Consider the following 20,908-nt stretch of genomic DNA (forward strand, 5'->3'; position numbering starts at 1 on the left):
CTGTGCTCCTCTCCCCGCAGTGGTCAGTCCCTGTCCCGATCGTGTGACTCTCTGGCAGGCTGCCCTGCCAGGATGTGCACTGGCCGCAGCCCCCAACACACACCTGGGGGCCCCCCGCTTCTCCCTCACCTGCACCGCTCTGCTCACCTCCGCCTGTCCCAGGCCCATCCTAGCCACTCATGCGTCACACTCCACCTGCCTCCCAGCTGTGCTCTTCAGCCTGCTCTGCCTTTTATCTTTTTCTATACAATTTGCCAGTTTTCACCTGCTTTATGATTTACTTGTTATATTCCTTATTTATGGCAACAATAACATCGTTAGAATGTAATATTGAGTAGGTTTTTGAATGAAGCCCTGAAACTGTCCTCTCCTTTTGCAGATTTGCTTTCTCAGTGATTCTTTGGAACATTTGCTTTAGTTTGCTACCACCTACACTTTTTACCAGAGTTGATCAGGAAAATTCAAGAATAATTTGACGGTCGCGTTCATAAGCAGAAAAACAAAGAGACTGGTTAAAAACCAGTTAGATTGTCTGGAATTTCAGACATTCATGAGGATGTTGGCTGTTATCAGTGACAGAAGTCAGTGTGATAGGAACGATAAGCTGAAAGTCTCCCCGTGTCCCATTTTGTTGTTTTGAACATCCGGCACTATGTTTTCTTTTCAGCGCAAAGGACTGCTGATCGCGTGTCTGTGCCACGACCTGGACCACAGGGGCTTCAGCAACAGCTACCTGCAGAAGTTCGACCACCCACTGGCGGCGCTCTACTCCACATCCACCATGGAGCAGCACCACTTCTCCCAGACCGTGTCCATCCTGCAGGTGAGCGCCGGCCGCGTGCCCGCCCGCCCGCCGCCCTGCGCGGCCATCCTCTTGTAGGAGAGACTCATGGCTTGTACCTAAGAGAGGGATATTCTTCTGGCTTTCTTTAGAAACAGCAGCTACAATTTACTGTAGAACCTTCTTAGAGATGCACATGTATTTTGCAGTCACATTTGATGTTTAAGTATGCGTGTGACACCCTAGCCAAGCTTGCCTCACAGGTTAGTTTAATCTATGTGGAGAGCCCTATTCTTGAACTGGAAGTGTTGAACAACGAATCTTGAAAGTCACGCAAATAAGGTTTTAAGTGCATTGAAGTTCTTTTTTTTTTCTTTTCTGTGTGTTTTTAAATTGAATTTTCTTGATTTTAAGATGTTCTTAGACCCATCTGGACACTGACAGGTCTCCCTTCCCTATGAGACACGAATGCTCCTTCTTTGCTTAAAATCTTTTCCTCAAACTCGTCTTCACGAAGTAACTGTTGCCTCATAATGGTTTGATTCCTCTTACAATTTTTAAAATATGATCTGTGCTGGACTTGAGAATAGAGAACCCCATTTCTTCCTCTCACGGTCAGCACCTCAAAGTAGGAAGAGAAATCTCGTTAGACCTTCTGATTACGTGTCTGCGGGAAGGATTTTGAATTTTCAAGGTTGGGACGTGAAGCCCCGGCAGGACCTCAGCAGCCTGGCCGCAGGCACCTTGCAGAGCAGAAGGGTGATTGCCGTTCAGCGTGGTTTCCCTTTCATGTGCAGCCAAGGCCTCCCCTAAGCCCCCAGCTTCTCCTAGTGGCTCCCCATCATCCCAGCCATCCCCCGTGACTTGTAGTACTGCACACTCAGATCTTCTCAAAACCCAGCACAATTTACCTGTTCAGGCCCTTTTCCTCAGGACTGAGAAGGTACATGGGGAGCTTACGGAAGTGCAGGTGCTCTTCTGATGACCTGCTGGGTAGAGTGAAAGGTCTGTCCGGTATGGAGCCGTATCCGACAGGTAGCTGAGTGTCCCATTTTTTCCTGGGCTGGTTCTGTCCCTGAAAGCAATAGGTACTCAGCATTCCTGATGCTGCCTCGGCATGAAGACTTTATTTTTTTAAATGATGTATGTTATGTATGTTTGCATGGATAGATAGATACATTCGTACCTAGAAATTTAAGCAGAATAAAGATGTGTGTGTGTGTGTTTGTATATGTGTGTATAATATAGATATGTGTGTACCTATACGTGTGTATATGTGTATATACACACACATACATGTATTAACACACACATACATTAAAACATGCTTTTTGTAAGTAGACATTTATAAAACTTCATGACAGTTTATACCTACTTTGTCTTTAGGACCAAGGGTAATGGTATAGGACAAAGCATAAATGCCAGAAAAGACATCAGGATGGCTTCATTTAGAAAGAGTCAGGGCTCCCTGAATCCCGCGTCCTAAGTGAATTCACACATGTGACTATGACGACGTTTCTGGCAATTTAGTCTGCGGGTGAATTTTAATAGCCTTCATAAAGTTCCTTTGGAAAACCTATTTTAAATAGAATTAGTTTTTATAAAGGCGAGGATTGCGAAGTGCACTGCTGCTGGACGCAGGGAAGCATAAACTGTGCGGTAGAAAGTGGTAGGAGGCAGCAGGGCTGGAGGGGGTCTGACCCCGCCAAGGAGGACTTCCGACAGGAAGACTCACTCCGCTTGCTGCTGTTGACAGTGGAGGTGGCGCACGGTGTGTCTCGTGGTCAGCAAACCCTCAGCCACGTGGGGCTCCTGCTACAAGCTGCTTGGTCCTAGGGTGATCAGAGCATCCTCACTGGAACTCAGGCAGTGGGTTAAGCTCACGCATGCTGCTGGCGTCCACAAAGTTGTTGGAAGGTAGTTAGATTCCAAGTACTAGAGAAGGGATTTCAGTCACAGATGGGGTGAACAGAAGGCCACATTTGTTGTTGTGTCTTTTGATTTAATGTCAACATCCAGCCACTAAATTATCAGACAGAACAATATATCCTGACCTGCTGCAGACCCCTCTGATAGCTGTGTCCTCCAGCAGTGGTTGCTGTAACGAGAGGCTTTCCCCACGGCGTCCTGAGCTCTGCACAGAGCCCTCGGCACTCTTGCCGCACAGACGATTGCGGTCCCAGAACTAGGCGTCCTTTGGCAGCATGGCCAAGGAGGAGATAAAGAGTTCACAGCGATGGTTAGAGATGGCTCCCCATCAGGCTCCTCAGAGCTGTGCGTGTGCATGTGTGTCTGTTAATCTGAATGCTGACTTTCCGTGTTGTTGCCACAGTTACTTACTGGGTGCTCTGGGCAACGGGGGAAGCGTGGGGAGAGGACCCCGGTGTGACCACAGCAACATCAACAAACAGAATGAGGAAACAGATTAACCTCAGCCACTCACACACGAACAGAACTATTCGTGGTACACGAAGGTGGGAAGAGTGTATGTTTGTTCACACTTGCCTTCACTTTGGTCCCAGTGGGAAAGATGCAGCGGGAGTTCCCTCCCCGAGCGGGCAGTGAGGGCAGAGCACGTCGTGAATGCAGGAGGAGAAGGGGAAGGGCATCTGCAGAGAAGACAGGCTTACATCCTTGCCTCCTGCTGAGCTGCTCACGGCTCAGTGCTGGGCCTCAGGACTGTTTTCCCCGTGACCCGGGCCCGGGCTGTGGCTAGGTGGCGACGAGCCTTCAAGGGAGAGGAAGTTTCCAGTCGGCGTCTGCAGTAGATGCTAAACTGACCCTCTGAGCACAACAGCCCCCTGCATGTAAATCAAGGACCTTTCCCTAGAGGCATTCCGAATTCCAGCTTCGTTAGACATTGTCTGTGTGACTGCCTCTCCCCCATATCTATCACCATTTCCCCAAGCTTGTGGTTCCCAAATTTATCTTCCAGATATATGTCTGAACATGGTATTCTCCTGTTTAAAGTCACCAGTGGGTCCCATGGCCTCGAGGATAAACTTTGCTTCTTGATTATGAATGGCCTCTGCCTGTTCCAGGACTGTTGTATCCGCTGTGTTTTTGCGGTTCCAGACTACGTCTTAACTCTGCATTGTCGAGATTCCCATCGTCTCCCTGTGGCCAACTTCTCCTTGTCTTTAAGGCTCAGCTTGGGCATCACCTCCTCCAGTGAAATTATTTTGTGACGCCTCCACACAAGTGGGGCGCAGGCGTGTGCCCCTTTTACGTGGCCCCTGAGCCCCTCAAACGTACACAGGTTTTAGTGTTCCCACGTGGTGCTGACACTTTCTGTCTGTGAGCTTAGCTTCCCCTCCTCTGAATCATAAGCCGAGGACTGTCACTGCCCCTCCTTCATCTCCGTCCTGCAGGCCTCCTGCTGGGTCTGTTGACATGGCGTGGGGGCAGGGTGGGGGCCGTGATGGTCACATGAAGGTGAGAATGTGGGCTCGAGAGCAGAGAGGGCAGAGCAACGTGTGCACAGTTTGGAGACCGGAGACTGCCACGTTCTGTTGAGGGGACCGCGAGTAGATGTGTCTCCTTAGAACAGAGGGTGCAGTGGCTCAGTGCTGGAGCCTCCGTGGGATGACTCCAGGGGAGGAGCCTGTCCTCTGTGGACGTGACGAGGAAGTAGGTGAGCTTGTGTTCTTACCTGCAGCTTACCAATATGTTTTTAGTCATTGCGATAGAACCATTAGCCTTAGAATAGTACATCCATTTTAATATTCATTTAATATTCCTTTATTTAATATTCATAATTAATGTTCATCTTAATATTCAAGTTATGTTTCATAATAAGATGATGATTATTTTGACTACTGAAGCTACCCTTTTTCTGTCTTTTGCCTTCTGTGAATACCCCATGTTAGGTACGCAAACGTCAGAATTTTAGAAAACAGACCAATTAGGAATGGTTGTTCTCATTACTAAGAAAAATTTGTCATTATTTCATTAATCTTAAATTATCTAGTGCTTTTGAAATATGTTTAGACTTTTAAAAAGTTATCTTTACCCCAACATTTTGGGATCCCGTGACATTTTCATGACTTTTTATAGCGGTAGCATTTCTGTGGCGCAGCCAAGTCGTTCTCCCAATCCATCTGCGTTAGGTAGAATTTACTGCTCTCTCTTGGTATTACAGCAAAATTGTTGTGCTTGTACTCAACACTGTCCCTCCTTATACACTAAAATGTAGTAGTTTATCACAGAGGTTAGCTTAGTTAGATGGATCCTTTCCTACAGATGTGTCCTGAATAGATAGGGATGGTCTCTGGCCGTCCGGTTCTATCCTGGGCGTATCGGTTTCTTTCCTTGTTTCTCCTCTCTCTCCCTTAACTCTGACTGCAGAAGTTAGGTTGATACGTGTAGATTTTATCACCATCATCACCACCATCATCATAGTAATCATTTCATCATTTATTAGTACTTCCTAGGAACCAGGAACTTAAGAATTTTGCATGTTTCAATGCAGTTGATTTTTATGTTGTCCAATGAGACAGGTAGTATTATTCATTTCCATTTTACAAATAAGAGTAATGTGCATCAAAGAGGTTAAGTAACTTGTACATTTCACACAGCTAGTAAGTGGCAGAAGGATATTAAAAGCCAGTTGTTTGACTCCAAAACCTGTGGTACTCTCGTGTTTCCTAGTATGTGGTTCGATGCAGTAGGCAATTAAATATCAAAGTACGTCTTACATGTCTTTTCAAGGCGTCGTCGTTGTGAACGTGTGAAGCAATTAGTTGCATCATCGACTTTTTTCATCCCGAGGCCCCAGAGTGATTCAGCCTCTGCCTGTTGCTCCTGTGACAGTGAGTCGCAGCCGGCTGTGGGCAGGGCTGCTGGGGTGCGAGGCCTGGACTGGCCGGCGTGCAGATACTGGAAGCTGAGCCCCAAAGCCCCTCCATGAGAATCTCTTCTACAGAGCTCAGCAGCAAGGGCTTCGGGGAGAATTACTTGTGATTTCTGATCATCTGCCCTTCTGCCTCGGTTCTGAGCCACTTCAGTCCACACTGCTGCCAGAGGGACTGCTTGGAAAACCACCTACTTAATCCACAGGGGCTCCTTCTTACCTCCCACATCATATTTCAGTTCTGCATCCAGGCCCTTTAAAGATCCTTTACTTTAGCTCTCACCGTCTCTCTATTAAATGTGTCCCAGCCATACTGAAACGTGTGTGGTTCCAGCAAACACCCGCAGTCTCATGCTGCCCCCCTGCTCCTCCGACTGGTCCAGGGAGAGCCGCCCATGTTCCCCCACGGTCCTCTCTTACCTCACTCGAGGAGACCATGCCGCTCTATTTTGTGTACCACTGAACAGTGAACTCCTCAACAAAATGAATTTATGTTGTTTAGGACCTTGGATATAGTAGGTACTAAACTACTAACATCCTTACTCAAAGTGAAACACCACAGACTAGATATCTGCTCAGTGAGATGTACATTCCTCACTTTGTGATGGGGAAGATACAGCTATGGCAAGAAGGCAGTGCTCCCACAATGAATCAGAACCATGAGCATCCTTAGAACCATCATGTTTGAGGGTTAGGAGGAACCTCAGAGACCATCCGCTCAGAGTGAGTGCCTGAGGACTCTTTCAGCATCAGGACCGTTTCAGTGTTGTTTATATTCTCTCATATCTCAACAAATCTCAGCTACTATAAGCTTTCATAGACATAAGAATTATATGCTTCTTACCTATTTTGGGATTTTAGAAACATTTCTGGGTATAAAATATATTTTTTATTTTATGCTTGATTGGTACAAAATGGCATCAACTGCTTTGAATTAATGTAAACTTCAAACAGCACAACCTAGGATATTAGTTATAATAAACTTATCAACTGGTATATAAAAGTATCTTATTATTTTATGAGGTTTTATTAGGTTGTTAACTAATGTGAAATTGGAGCTTTCAAAACATTTTGGGCTGTTTACCTGCTGTGCTTGGTTGCTGTATCTTTCTTATTTTCTTTTGTTTTGGTAGGAGCAAAGTGTTGATTAAAATATACTGTATCTCTTGAAGGGAAGGAGCTATTTATTGTTTGTTTATCGTTTATTCCCTTTACCCTTGTAAAATGTTGAAAGAAACAGTAAAAGCGTCCTGGGTACAGCTGTTCATTATAAAGGCTCACTGCTGAACTTTTCCACCTAGTTTCCCTTTAATGTTGAAAAGGAAAGTAAAAAAATTATGAATCTGAAATAGCCAGCAGAACTCATGCAGAGGCTTTAAAATGGGTCTTACTTTGTCTTAGATCGTGGATACTTTTGAGACTCTGATGAAAACATGTGTTTATGGATAACACACTTTAACATACTGTATATAGTTGCCGTGAGTTCATCACTCTGTGATCCCCAAGAGAATTTCTAGAACCCAGGCTAAGAATTCCCTGTTTTAGAGAGATTAAAACATAAATTTCAAGGGTGTGTGAGAATATTTTACACACTGTATTTAATAGTTTATTGGTGAGAGAGAATAAATCATATAAATATACATCACACGTGATTCCTCTTTAGATGACCTGTTGAAAGCAGATGTGTGCAGGAGTACCAATCGAACACATCCAGTGTGAAATGTGTTTACGAGGTGGGAGCCCAGGTCACAAGGCATTCAGTGCTGAAGCAGAGGCCAGCTACTTCACTTGAGTGATGACCAAAGCAAAGCAGATTTCTTAGCACGAGTCAGAGAACAGATTTCTTGCTTGTAACTTTCTACAGCACAAGTTTAGAACTGAGGTTGAAAGGGGCTGGAAAGTTAATTGAGTTCAACCACCTTCCCAGTGATTAAGTCCCCTTCCCTCGTCCCCATCAGTTACTAGCCACCCACAGCGTCCCCTGCATAGTTCATCTGGTAACTCTGAACATGTAGGTGGTTCTTCCTTGTGCTGAGCTGAAGTCTGTCCTTATCATGTCCACCTCTTTGGCCCTGTTGTATTTATGAAGGCTGCTACAAATGAGATTGCGTTACTATAAATTACTGAAATAACCAGTTTATATAAGTACTGAAGTTTTTCTTTACTCACATCAAAATGTTGTCAGTCTTTCAGCAAATACTTCATTTCAATAAAATATCAAAGATTTACTTAAATTTTATCATTTGAAAGTGGAATCATGTGTTTGAAAGTGCTTTACAACCTTAGAGCATTCTACAAATGTAAACCCTTACTATTGCTGGTGTCTGAAAAAGAACCAACTAGAGCTAACTCCATTTATCATAGGATAATTTAAATATAAATATCACACCTGAAAAGTAAATAATACAGGAAGAGTCTGATAATTGAAAATAAATGGGGCACATACAACCTTATTTCAGAGTAACAGGAAGCAGACAATATCTTATTTTGTATTTATCTGAGTTTGTAAAGAAATGTACTTTAATAATTTCCAGTTTGTAATGTGATTTGTCAGCCAATAAATGTAGCTTGACATAAGTGGAAACAATTAAAAATCAATTTATAGTACAACTATATTGACTAATAAGTCATTAAAAAATAATTGATGAACCCACAAATTGAATCTCAACCTCTTTTGTTTGAATAAAAATGACCCATTTTAACCTCAATTACAAATAAAAATTTAAACTCCTTAGGAAGAAATTATTGTAAAAAGTTTTTAAGAGATTCATATACAGAAGAATAACTGAGAAAATGGAATCCAAATGACCAGTGTTTGGTCTTGTTTAGGGTGGTCTGCTGGTGTCCATCTCCCATGAGGACAGAGGAGAGGATGGCCTTACAGTTTTTGCACCTCAGGGGTTTGGGTTTTATGTAAAAGCATTCTTTCCTGCAGGGAGAGTTTTTAATATGCCTAAATTTTATTTTCAGGTCCTGGGACACTTTCTTCTATGATACAGAGGAAAATATGTTGTTACTCATTAGGCTTGCAAACTTGGACAAGGATATAAATGACTTTTTAAGCCCATTAATTTCCGTATAATGTGAAAATTACCCAAGTTTTTAATTAGTTTAAAGGGAAAAGTCTTTTACTTAAATATTTTACATATTCCAGTCCTTTAATTACTTACTAGAATTATCCCCAAACTAAGTATATATTTAAATCACTGGGATTTTGTGGTGGGAAATGTTATGTAGTTCAAATAGTTCATTTAAGTGGTAGCTTCATGGTTTTATGTTAAAGAGAAACGAAAACCTTAATTTCATTGGTCGTTTCAAACTATCCTTTTGTTCCCCCCAAACCTGTCCTGACCAAATGCCATTGACTGACTGTTGTTTCAAGTAACTGAAAATGTCATAAGATTGGAGCTTGTGCTTGTTATTGGTGGTGTTTATTTGTATTTTTTCCCTAGTTGGAAGGGCACAATATCTTCTCCACCCTGAGCTCCAGTGAATATGAGCAGGTGCTTGAGATCATCCGCAAAGCCATCATTGCCACAGACCTTGCTTTATACTTTGGAAACAGGAAACAGTTGGAAGAGATGTACCAGACCGGATCGCTAAACCTTAATAATCAATCGCATAGGTAAAAATAATTTTTGAAAGTTTAGTAGCCCAGGAAGTGTTATTTGGAATAAATTTATGTTTAAAAACAAAAATGTAATCTGGCATAAATTTATATTTGGAAAAAATGTAAAAAGAATGTATGTGTTTTTTTGTTTTATGTGCACTTTATATTTACTTTGGATATTTCATTGTTTGACAAGATTGCTGACAAGGGATCGTGAAGATAACTGAAATATGACTTGGCATTTGAACTGGTCCCACAGGAATGGGTACTTTAAAGGGAAGTCATTTTCCAAGAGGCCTCTCCTTGAATTTGCCCCAGCCCAGTGCTTGGTCATTGGCCTCGCAGACTCAAAAGCAAGCGGAAGTGGATTCATCAGACTTACTAACCAAGCCAATGTTATTGATTAATAAGACTCGAATTCCATTTTAGTGATCTACAAACATATATTCAGTTACAAGCATCAGAATATGGGCATTCAGTGTGGTCACAATCCTCTCGGAAGTCAAGTGGCGATCTGAAGTTTGTCTGAGCGTGGGGTCAGAGTAAAGAGAATGAGCTTCCTTACATGTCCTGATGGTATCAGGCTAAGGTGGTTTGATTCCATTTTTCCTGAGAAGGTGTGACTTGCCCGGTGGATTCAGAAGTATGTCAGGTGCTTTCATTGTGAACCTGTCCACCCATCTGTCCGTTAGACTCAGTCCAGTGGCTAAAATGCCTCTTGTCCTTGCTGGTGTGTAGGTGGTTACCACCAGCTTTTCTTTGTAGGACTTTCCTTTTGCTATTTCCATGTCTAAGTCCATCTTAAGTGATGCCATCTTTATCTTTAGGATTGGGAATACTTGTTTATTGGTTCATTCTAGTCTTGCTGAACTTGAATCTATTCTCTTTGTTCAGGTGCTTTGTGTACCTCCTCTGTGATCCATTAAGGTACTGTACTGATCATAACATTTCTTTCTATAGGAATCTGCTTTCAGTTCTTAGAAGCAGTTCACTCAGGTAGCCCAAACACAAACATTAGGTTTACAAATGGCTGTAGGTAGATACATAATAAAGTTTGCCACTTCAGGAACATGATCATCAAAGGTTTTATGGGGAACCTTCTTTGAGGAGAACAAATATATCTTAATTTTACGTCGGGCAGTCTGGACACGTTGCCAGGCCTCCCAGGGTGGCAGAAGGGCCAGTCCTGCAGGGTGGCACCCCTCTTCCGCCTGCAGCCCAAGGGAGGCGTGTGATTTACAGTCTTCGTGTGTTGTGCTTCTGACAGATTCCGTGAGTAGTCATTGTACTAAGGGCTGTAGAAACAGGTGTTTGTCCACAGTTCTCTTTCTTAATGGCAATAAGATTGGAGAAATGTGCCCTGATTAAACTAGCCTTTGGCTTGCTGCAAACTATGTGCATACATTGTTTTTAAGTTACAAGTAAGAGTCATGCAAGCAGTAACAAGTTTCTTGCGTATGTTTCTAGCAAAATGATTACAATAATAATGTTATAAATTAGAAAATTTTAAAATCTAATTGCAAATAATATACTTGATGTTTAATGCATATATACATGTTAGTGGTGTATACTGTATATTATGATGATTAGAGAATTTTTAAGGTGATGCATATTTTTAACAATTCAAAGAGTGCAGGAATACACAAGAAAAACAATAATAGAGTCGTCCGCAGGTATAGGGGTGGAGGAAGGGAAAGTTCTCGGAGCCCCTGCAGGTACCAGAGCACCTGGTGTTAAGTCCCTTGTATAAGATGGTCCCGGACAATTAATAGGACCACTCTCCTGTCCGCACAACGCGGATGAGAACCCGGAGGGTCCGCTGTATTCTGTTTTAGATCAGAACAAAAACCTGTTTGGTGTGGTGTCATCCCATGCATTCTTCTGTGTTTATTAAAAGCTATGTAAATATGCACAAATATGTGTTTTTAAACAAAAACGTGATTAAAGGCCTTCCTTGGTATCTGCAGGCCATGTGTTCCAGGACGCACCCCCAGGACAAAATCAACGGACGTTCAGGTCCCTAAGTCCCCTTGTTGGCCCTCGCATCCGCAGGTTCCGCCCGTTCCGCAGGCGCACGGTCCGAAGTTGGCTGAGCCTGCAATGCAGAACCCGCAGCTGAGGAGGGCCGCCGGTACCAGACGCTTGCCTCTTTTTAGGAGTTACATGACATCAGGTAGTGTGGAGGACTAGACGAGGCTCGTTAAACCTTCCTCCTATTGATCAGATGTTTCTAGAACTTTGCACTATAAATAATTCTGCAGTAAGCTCTTATAAATTCTTATCTACTGTCCTTTAAAATATATATATCACATCGCATATGGTGCTAGAAGTTTAGACACATGTTAAATTTTCTAAAAGGACTGTAGAAATTCACACTTCTCCTAGCACAGGGTGAAAACTGTTTCTCTTTATGCCACTCTCTGATAGCTCTCAGCATTCAAGATCTTTTCATGTTGGTTGACTCTTGTTCCTACTTCTTTTTGTTCACAACTTTTGTATATTTTTTGTTGAATTCTTTATTTTTTTTGTAAATCAGTTTGCATTCTACATTTTTGTTAAGGTTATTGATATTTTCTCTGTTATATGTTACAAACATTTTCTTTAGGTGTTTTTCAGAAATTTTATTCATATTTTATTTTAACTACAAAGAAATTTAATGTCACAAGGCCAACTCTTTCATTTCTCTTTCTCAAATCTGGTTTCCTGCCCTGCTTGTGAAGGCCTCCCCTGTCTTCAAGGCAATACACTTTGTACTTAAAATTTTCTTTGCATATTTTTATAGTTAGATCTTAATGTTTCTGGAGTTTTATTTTTATGAACATAAATTTATTTCTTCCTGATGGGTTGGATCAATATCATTTAATTAACAATCTATTTTTTCCCACTGAATTGTGAATTGAAGTTTTCATATAAACTTAAATACTACTTTGGACTCCTTAAGTCATTTATTTATTTATTTTTAAGTAAATAAATTTATTTATTTATTGGCTGTGTTGGATCTTTGTTGCTGCACGCAGGCTTTCTCCAGTTGCAGAGAGCAGGGGCTACTCTTTGTTGCCATGTGTCGGCTTCTCATTGTGGTGGCTTCTCTTGTTGCGGAGCACGGGCTCTAGGTGCATGGGCTTCAGTAGTTGTGGCACATGGGCTCAATAGTTGTGGTTCATGGGCTCTAGAGCTCAGGCTCAGTAGTTGAGGTGCACAGGCTTAGTTGCTCTGCGGCATGTGGGATCTTCCTGGACCAGGCCTCGAACCCGTGTCCCCTGCATTTGCAGGCGGATTCTTAACCACTGCGCCAGCAAGGAAGCCCCCTTAAGCCATTTAAATGTGAATTTCTAATCCTCAACTGTGATCATACTGTTTTGATTATTGTAGCTATGTTGAAATTTATCATTCATACCTGGTAAGATAATCTTCATCTTTCGTTTACTTTCCAAAAATTTCATGGAAATTATTAGTAAATGTATTTGTTATATTTTTATAAGAAAAATTTCAAACTTTAAGAAAAGTAGAAATTATACTGAAATGTATACTTATACCCACATTCAAGAATTAACATTTTAATATATTTGTTGCCTTTTTTTTTTCACTGTGCCACTTCCTAGTAAATTATAGACATCATGACCCTTTATTTCCTTCATGGTGAATACTTAAAAAGGAAAAGAATATTCTATCAGGTTTGTTTTCAATTAAAAATATTCACATTGGGATTTTGATTGCATTTGTATTGCATTTATTTCTTCACTTTGTAAATGAAAGTATATTCGCTTCTTATCCAGAAGCATTGGCATGCCTTTTTAGTCTTGAATAACATTTTATATAGTTTATTTACACAGATCCTATCACTTTTTTAGTTAAATTATACTGGTTGCGTTATAGATTTCATCACGTGTGAATGTACTTTTTCCAGTGTTTAACGGAAATACAGTTTCCAGTATAAAAAAAGTTATGAATTCTTATATATTTCTCACTTTTGCTTCTTGTGTTTAGAAACTTTGTTATTAGGGGCTTATACGTTTGTATATTTGTTAGGTCTTCTCTCTGATTTCTCCTCTTGTCACTATGAAATTCTCTTTTTGTTCTGGTAGTACGTCTTGCCCTGAAGCTTTCTGTGTCTGACAGCCACACCAGCTCTCTTACGCCTACTTACTGGCATGTCATATTCTCTCCAGCCCTTTACTGTCTGCATCCTTACCTTTAAAATGTGTCTTGTAATCAGCAGTAGTTGAGACTTTCAGTCGCAGCTGCCTTTAGGGCTGCCAGTTTGTTTGCTTCGCATGTGACTCTGTGTGTCGCATTATCCTGTTTGCTTTCTCTTTAGGCCTTTGCTCTCCACCCCCCTTTCCTGTCTTCATCTGCGTTAATTACATGTTTCCTTTGTTGCTGTGTTCTATATCTTCTATTGGCTTTTATTGTCACACCTCTGTATTTTCAAGTGGTTGCTCTTGAGTTTACATGAGTCTACATTTTTCAGTCCACCTTGAGTTAATATTTCTCCATTTCTGTACAATAGAACAACCTTAAAAAAACAGAATCTACTTATGCCCCATTTTGTCTTTTATGCTATTGTTGTTAAATATTATACTGCTACATACATCACACAGGTTGCTAATATTTTTAATTGAGTAGTTAATTGATTATTAAAGAATTTTTAAAAAGAAAAAGATAATCTGTCATTTTTTCTCATGTATATATACCATTTCCAACGCTTCACATTCATTTGGGTAGGTCCACAATTTCCATCTGGTAATTATTTTACCTCAGTCCAGACAACTTACTTTACATTTCTAGGTGTGCTGACAACAGATTCTTTCAGCCTTAGTTTATCACCTTTATTTTGGCTTCACTTTTCAAAGATATTTTTGCTGGATTTAGGATTTTAAGTTGACAGGCTTTCTTTAAGCATTTTTAAAATGTTCAGCTGTCTTCTGACTTGCACCTTTTCTTCTCCCCGCCCCCTCCCCACCCCCAATAAGTCAGCAGTCCTTCTTGTTGTTATTCTCCTGTATGTAGCATGTCTTTTTATTCTGGCTGCTTTTAAGGTTTTCTTATACCTTTGGTTTTTCAGCACTTTGTTTATAGTGTGCCTAAGTGTCTTCCTTGTATTTTCCCTGCTTGAGTTCCTCGGAGGTTTCTGGGTCTCTGGGCTGCTGATTACAATAAAATGTAGTAAAGTTTTGACCATTATTTTTCTTCAAATATTTTTTTCTGCCAACTTGTCACTTTTCTTCTGCAACTCCAATTACACATATGATAGATTGCTTAATACTGTCTCACAAGTATTAGGGCTCTGTATTGTTTTTTCAGTCACTTTTCCTCTCTGTGCCTCAGTTTGGGTAATTAGGTGTGATTCGTCTTTAATTTCTGGTCCTTTCTAATGTTCTCTCAAATCTGTTACAAATTCCATCCAGTGATGTATTTTATATATTGTATTTGTCAGTTCTGAGATTTGTTTGGGGTTCATTTTTATACCTTCTATGTCACTTGTAAAATTCCTATCTCTTCACCCATTTTATCCAAGTGTATATTTTCCTGGAGATTCTTTAATATGTATATCAGTTACTTAAAAATCCTTGTTTTCATTTGCACCAACTGAGTCTTCTATGAGTCTTTTCTATTGACTGCTTTTTTTTTTTTTTTTCCGAGTCATGGAATACATTTTTTTATTTCTTCAGATGTCCAGCAATTTTTTTTTTTAATTTATATGCTATTCTCGTTATCTTTCTGGATTCTGTTGTCATTCTCTGAGGATAAATGACTTTTATTCAAGTGGCCAGTTAAATTTCTCATAGATCATCCTAAATTTATGGATACGTGCCTTAAGGATTCTTTGTGTGGTTCTGTTTCTGTGTTGGCCTTGGTTCCCGGGTCCAGCCGAGGATTTGCGGGAAATATGAAAGCATGTTTGGAAACTCTCACCTTTGCAGCTGTCTCCTGTCCAGGGTTTTTCTCCTCAACTTCTGTGTGTTCTGACAGCCCTGAAGGCTAACCTCTCCACCACACCGTGACTTTTGGGGGGGCTTTAAATATCTCATAGCCACACCGAACCATAATCGTAGCAGAAAAGCTAATAAATGTGGATTTTACCCAAAGGTTTTGAACCCCTTCCAGTTTCTGCCTGCACTAGGTGCTCAGTTACCTTCAAAGACTTGTTTTTGAATTTTGTTTAGAATGTATTTATCATTACTAGAATTCTAAAAATGTGTTTTCTAGTCGTTTTATTATGTTTTATATGTCAGTTGAAAATATTAGTCTCTTGGATTTTCTAGGCCTACAATCATGTCATCTACAATTAAATATCCGTTTGTTCCACTTTTCTGATATTGATACCTATTTTGCTTTCTCATCTGACTATGCAACTAGAACCTACAAAACAATGTTGGATGATGGTGAAAAAGAAAACATATCTAATATGTGCTTGATTTTAATGCAGTGATTTTAGATTTTTAACTTTTTATGTGATGTTTGATAATTTTTGATAAATCATTTTTATCATTTATGAGTTTTTTTCTTCATCTCTTGTTTCTATTACTTTTATTAGGAATTTTACCAAACCCATATTCAAATTTCAGTGATAATATGATATTCCTAATTTCTTAGTGTTGCTGATTTCTTATTTTATTAATAGATTTTTGAATTTCCTAATTTTGTGCTACCACTGAGTTCCTTGTACTCTAGTTTCCCATGGAATTACTTTTTTAATATGCCAAGGAAATAAATTTTTCCTTTTTTTTTTTTAGCAAGTTTGCATTGAATCCATTAATTGACATGTAGTTATTTTTCTGTATGCTACCATAATTTGCTATTAAGATTATGATAGTTATGCAATTAAATTTCTCTCCGATCTAGAAGGGCTTAAATAACTAAAGATATCCATTTGGGGAAGCATAAATAATATTTATTTGTAAAACCATTATAGTCTGGCACATTTTTTAATGGAAGATCTTTAACACACTTTTTAATGTCTTTTGTGGTTTGAGGTTTTTGTTTTGTTTTGGCTTTTCCATTTTATTTCACCTCTTGGTCAACTTATTTTGCTAGAAAATCATTTTTCCTTTAGACTTTCAAATTCATATAAAATATTTACAAAAATTATTCTCACTTAAAATTTATTTAATCTTACCATATCAGTAGTTATCTAATTTTTAATATATTTTTATTTCTTAATCAGATTTGCCCTTTCATTTTAATTGTTCTTTTTTTACAAACGAACTTGTTAAAAATTTATGGTTTCTTTCTGTGTGTTTGTTCTTTCATTAATTTTAACTTTTATTTTTATGTCTTCTTTATACTTTCTTTGTTCCTTTTCTTATCTCTCAAATTGCACAAGAAAAAAATATGTATGTATTATTATCTGACTACTAATCGAACTGTACCCTGCAAGTTTTTGATGAAGCACTCTCCTTTTTCTTAGTTTGTAGGTGATTTTCATTTCTGTTTCTGTTTCCTCATTGATGTAGAGGTTAATTTAAAAGACTTCCCTGATTTCCAAATACTTTGGGTATTTGTTTGCTTGCTTTCTGTTTTGTTTCTAAGGATCTTCATAAAGAGAATAGGACATATAAATTGTCACATGTATCTTCTAATTTTGTTTGTAAGATAAATGAGTGATTAAAGTAAAAATAATATTGAAGTAAGGTGAGGTTTATATCATATATAGAGATTAAATATATGAGAACAATAGCACAAAGAATTAGGGGTACATAGAATTACAGTGTTGTAAGGTTCTTATGTTTGTGAAGGGTGAGAGTGAAGTGTTAAGTGGAACAGTATTAAATTTAAGTATATGCTATAAGTATGCATATTGTAATCTGTATAGAAACCATGGAAAAATAAAAGTATAGCTTTTTCTTAAAAAAGAGGAAAAATGAATAATGAAAACTACATTTTATTAGCCCATAAGGAGGCAGGGCAAGCAGAACAAGAACAGATGCAACAAATGGAAAGCAGATGTGAGGACGGTAGACTTGCCATCTACTAACAGTAAAAACTAACAATTAAACGTAAATGGAGTCATACCTCAACTGAAAGCCAAAAAGTATCAGACTTGATAAAATAACAAGACAATTGTATGTTGTATAACTGATACACACTTGAAATAGAAAGACTCAGATAGGTTGAAAGTAAAATGATGGAAAAAGATATACTATGCAAACACCTTTAAAAGGCTGTGTGGCTGTAGTAATATCAGACAAAGTGGAGTTGAAGACCACATATCGTGAGACATTAAGAAGAATAATTTACTATGATAAAAGGGTCAATGCATAGAGAGAAATAAAGTCCTAAATGTGCAGGCACCTTATTAACAAAGCTGCAAAACCCATGAAGGAAAATCTCACAGAACAGAAAAGGAAAATAAATAAAACCACAGTTAGAGAGTTTTACATTTTTCTGTAAGCAATTTATAGAACAAGTACATAAAATATCTAAGACAAAGGAAAATCAACACTATCAACATAACCTATTTTATATATACTGAACACTAAAAAAATACTACATATTCTTTTTAACTGCACATGGTATATTTATGTTAGAGTGTGTGCTGATACCTAAAATAAACTCAGTAAATTTCAAAAGATTGAAACATAGAATATTTTTATTGTGATGGAAATAAGGATAACAATAAACTATGTAGAAAAGCCCTAAGTATGTGGAAATTAAACAACACACTTCTAAATAACTCATGTATCAAAGAAGAAATAACAAGGGAAAGGAGACTATTTCAAACTGAATGACAATGAAAACAAACTATCAAAATTTGTAGGATTCAGCTAAAACAGTGCTGGGAAAGAAATTTATTTTTAAATTCCTATGTTAGCCAGTGTTTTAAGATAACATCTGAAGCATCTAGATAAAGGAGAGTAAATTAAATCCTAACTTGAAATGAGTAATCGAGAGAGGAGCAAAACAATAAAACAGAAAGCAGCAAACATAGAGAAGACTAATGATGCCAATAGTTGGTGATTTAAAAGATTATTAAAATGTATAAACTCCTAGCAAGACTAAGTAAGAAAAAAGGAGAAAATACCAATTACCAATATTAACAGTAGAAAAGAGGATAGCATTACATAATGTGGACAAAAAGAGGCAATAAGAGATTATTATAATTTTATGCTAATTTGAAACAGATAAAAATGGGATAATTCCTTGAAAATTACAACTTACTGTACATGAACCAAGATGAAACAGATAATCTGAATGTCCCATTAAAGAAATTTTATTCTTAAACAAAACTATGCACCAGGACCACATGGTTTCACTTGTGAATTCTATCAAACATTTATGGAAAAAATAATATCAAAATGTTTCTGAAAATAAGACTATTACTTACCATTTTATTTTATGAAGCTTGAATACAGATACCAAAATCTGACAAACACATTACAAAAATAGTAAAGATCTATATTGATTGATATGTACAAACTGCTATATTTAAAATAAAATGCCTTTCCATGAAAAAAAAAAAGATGTATATTTCTCTTGGACACAGATCCAAAATTCATAACAAAGTATAACAAATTAAGTCACATATTCAAAAGACAATATTACAAATAGATTTTATCTCAGGAATAGAAAACTGACTTAACATTTGGTAATTAATATAATTCACAGTAATGGAACAAAGAAGAAATACCATATGATCATAGCCAGTTCATTATACTGAAACTAAGTAAATAAATAAATAAATAATATTAGGAAGGAAAAAGTAAATCTGTCTTTGTTTTATTTATTTGTCTATTTTGGCTGAACTTATTTTATTTTATTTTTTTATAAATTTATTTATTTATTTATTTATTTATTTATTTATTTATTGGCTGTGTTGGGTCTTCATTGCTGCATTCAGGCTTTCTCTAGTTGTGGTGAGCGGGGGCTACTCTTTGCTATGGTGCGCGGGCTCCTCATTGCCGTGGCTTCTCTTGTTTCAGAGCACAGACTCTAGGCGTGTGCGCTTTAGTAGTTGTGGCACAAGAGCTCAATAGTTGTGTCTCACAGGCTCTAAAGCTCAGGCTCAATAGTTGTGGCACATGGACTTAGTTGCTCCTTGGCATGTGGGGCCTTCCTAGAGCAGGGATCGAACCCATGTCCCCTGCATTGGCAGGCGGATTCTTAACCACTGCGCCACCTAGGAAGCCCAATCTGTCTTTATTTTTAAATCACATGCCATCTACTAAAAACTTCCTAAGGAATCTCCAAAAAAACTACTAGAATTAATAAGTGACTTTAGCAAGTTCACAGGATACATTTAAAAATTAATTTAGTTTACATATGAATAACTATGAATTGGAAATTTAAAGCAATTCCATTTGCAATGTCACTTAAAAAATAAATTTAACAAATGATATAGAGTCTCTATGCTAAAAATACAAAACATTTCCTGAGGTAAATAAAGAATACAAAATGCATGGAGAGATATATCATGATTATGAATTGCAACACTCAATATTGCTATCAATTCTCTGCAAATATTCCTCAGAAAAATGCAATCCTAGTCAAAATCTCCACCGGCTATTTTTTGTAGACAGTGACAAAACTGACCTCAAATTTATGTAAAAATACAAAAGACTCAGAAGTCAAAACAATTTTGACAAAGCAAAGCCAAATTGGAGGACTTACATGCTATCCAATTTCAAGACTTACTATAAAATAACAGTAATTAAGACTGTGTTGGTGTTAGGGTAGACAGTCTGGTGGGACAGATTACAAAAGACCCAAGGGGCCAAGATAATCCAGCCGGGAAAAGAATAGTCATTTCAGCATTGGCTTTTTAATTCCTGAGGTTTCAGTTGGATGATAGACTTAAATGTAAAGCTAAAATCATAAAGTTTTTACAACAAAACATAGGAGACAGTCTTCATGAACTTGAGTAGGCAAGGATTCCTTCGCACACAAAAAGCACGAAGCTTCAGAGGTGTCCGTCAAAGGGTACGAGCTCTCGGTTATGATGGATAAGTTCTGGAGTTCTAAGGTACAGCATGGTGGTTACGGCTCTTAACACTGCACTGCGCACTTGAAACTTGCTAAGAGTGATGCCGTGTGTTCTCACCACGCACACACACACAAGGTAACTATGTACAGTAATGCACGTGGTAGTTAACTTAAGTGTGGTACTCATTTCACAGTGTATATATATATATATATATCAAATAATCATGTGTACAGCCTAAATATATACAAGTTTTTGTGGTAAGACATACCTCAACAAAGGTGGAAAAACAAGAATAACACTAACCTTCAAAGAAACAGACAAATGATACATTGTCTTCATCATATTAAAAATTTACAATTTTCAAAACAGCCTTTAAGGAAATGAGAAGACAAGCTACAGAAAGTGAGAAAATATTCTCAATATCTGTGTTTAATAATGGTCTTATATAACTCCCACAACTCAATAATAAGACAAATAACCAGAGTAAAAATTACATGAAAAAATTTCCTTTCAAATTTATTTAAGAAAAAAATGTGACTGACTTTAAAGGAGATTAAGTACGTCAGTACAGGTGATATAAAGTGAAATACAGTATGCAGAGGGTACTGTCTGAAACGCGAGTGTGCTGGGTCAGAGGCCCCTGGGGAGCAGAGGCACCGGGGGAGACCTTCGACGCCCCAGCTCCGGATTCGGTACCATTCATTGCCAAGCCCGGAGCCAGGGCTGGGTGTGCGGCAGAGG

The 20,908-nt window shown here is 38.5% G+C and overlaps 1 protein-coding gene across 2 annotated transcripts in view; it reads left to right on the plus strand.

The window, feature by feature from the left end:
* PDE10A (phosphodiesterase 10A) overlaps nucleotides 1–20,908 on the plus strand; it is a 294,827-nt gene that overhangs the window by 253,349 nt on the left and 20,570 nt on the right. For both annotated transcript variants that reach the window (XM_057740083.1, XM_057740084.1), the window contains exons 17-18: nucleotides 668–823; nucleotides 9,086–9,258. In XM_057740083.1, coding sequence (XP_057596066.1) covers nucleotides 668–823; nucleotides 9,086–9,258 — 329 coding nt within the window. The remainder of the gene's footprint in view (nucleotides 1–667; nucleotides 824–9,085; nucleotides 9,259–20,908) is intronic.

Source organism: Hippopotamus amphibius, chromosome 6 (genome assembly GCF_030028045.1).
Source record: "Hippopotamus amphibius kiboko isolate mHipAmp2 chromosome 6, mHipAmp2.hap2, whole genome shotgun sequence".
Classification (NCBI taxonomy): Eukaryota; Metazoa; Chordata; class Mammalia; order Artiodactyla; family Hippopotamidae; genus Hippopotamus; species Hippopotamus amphibius.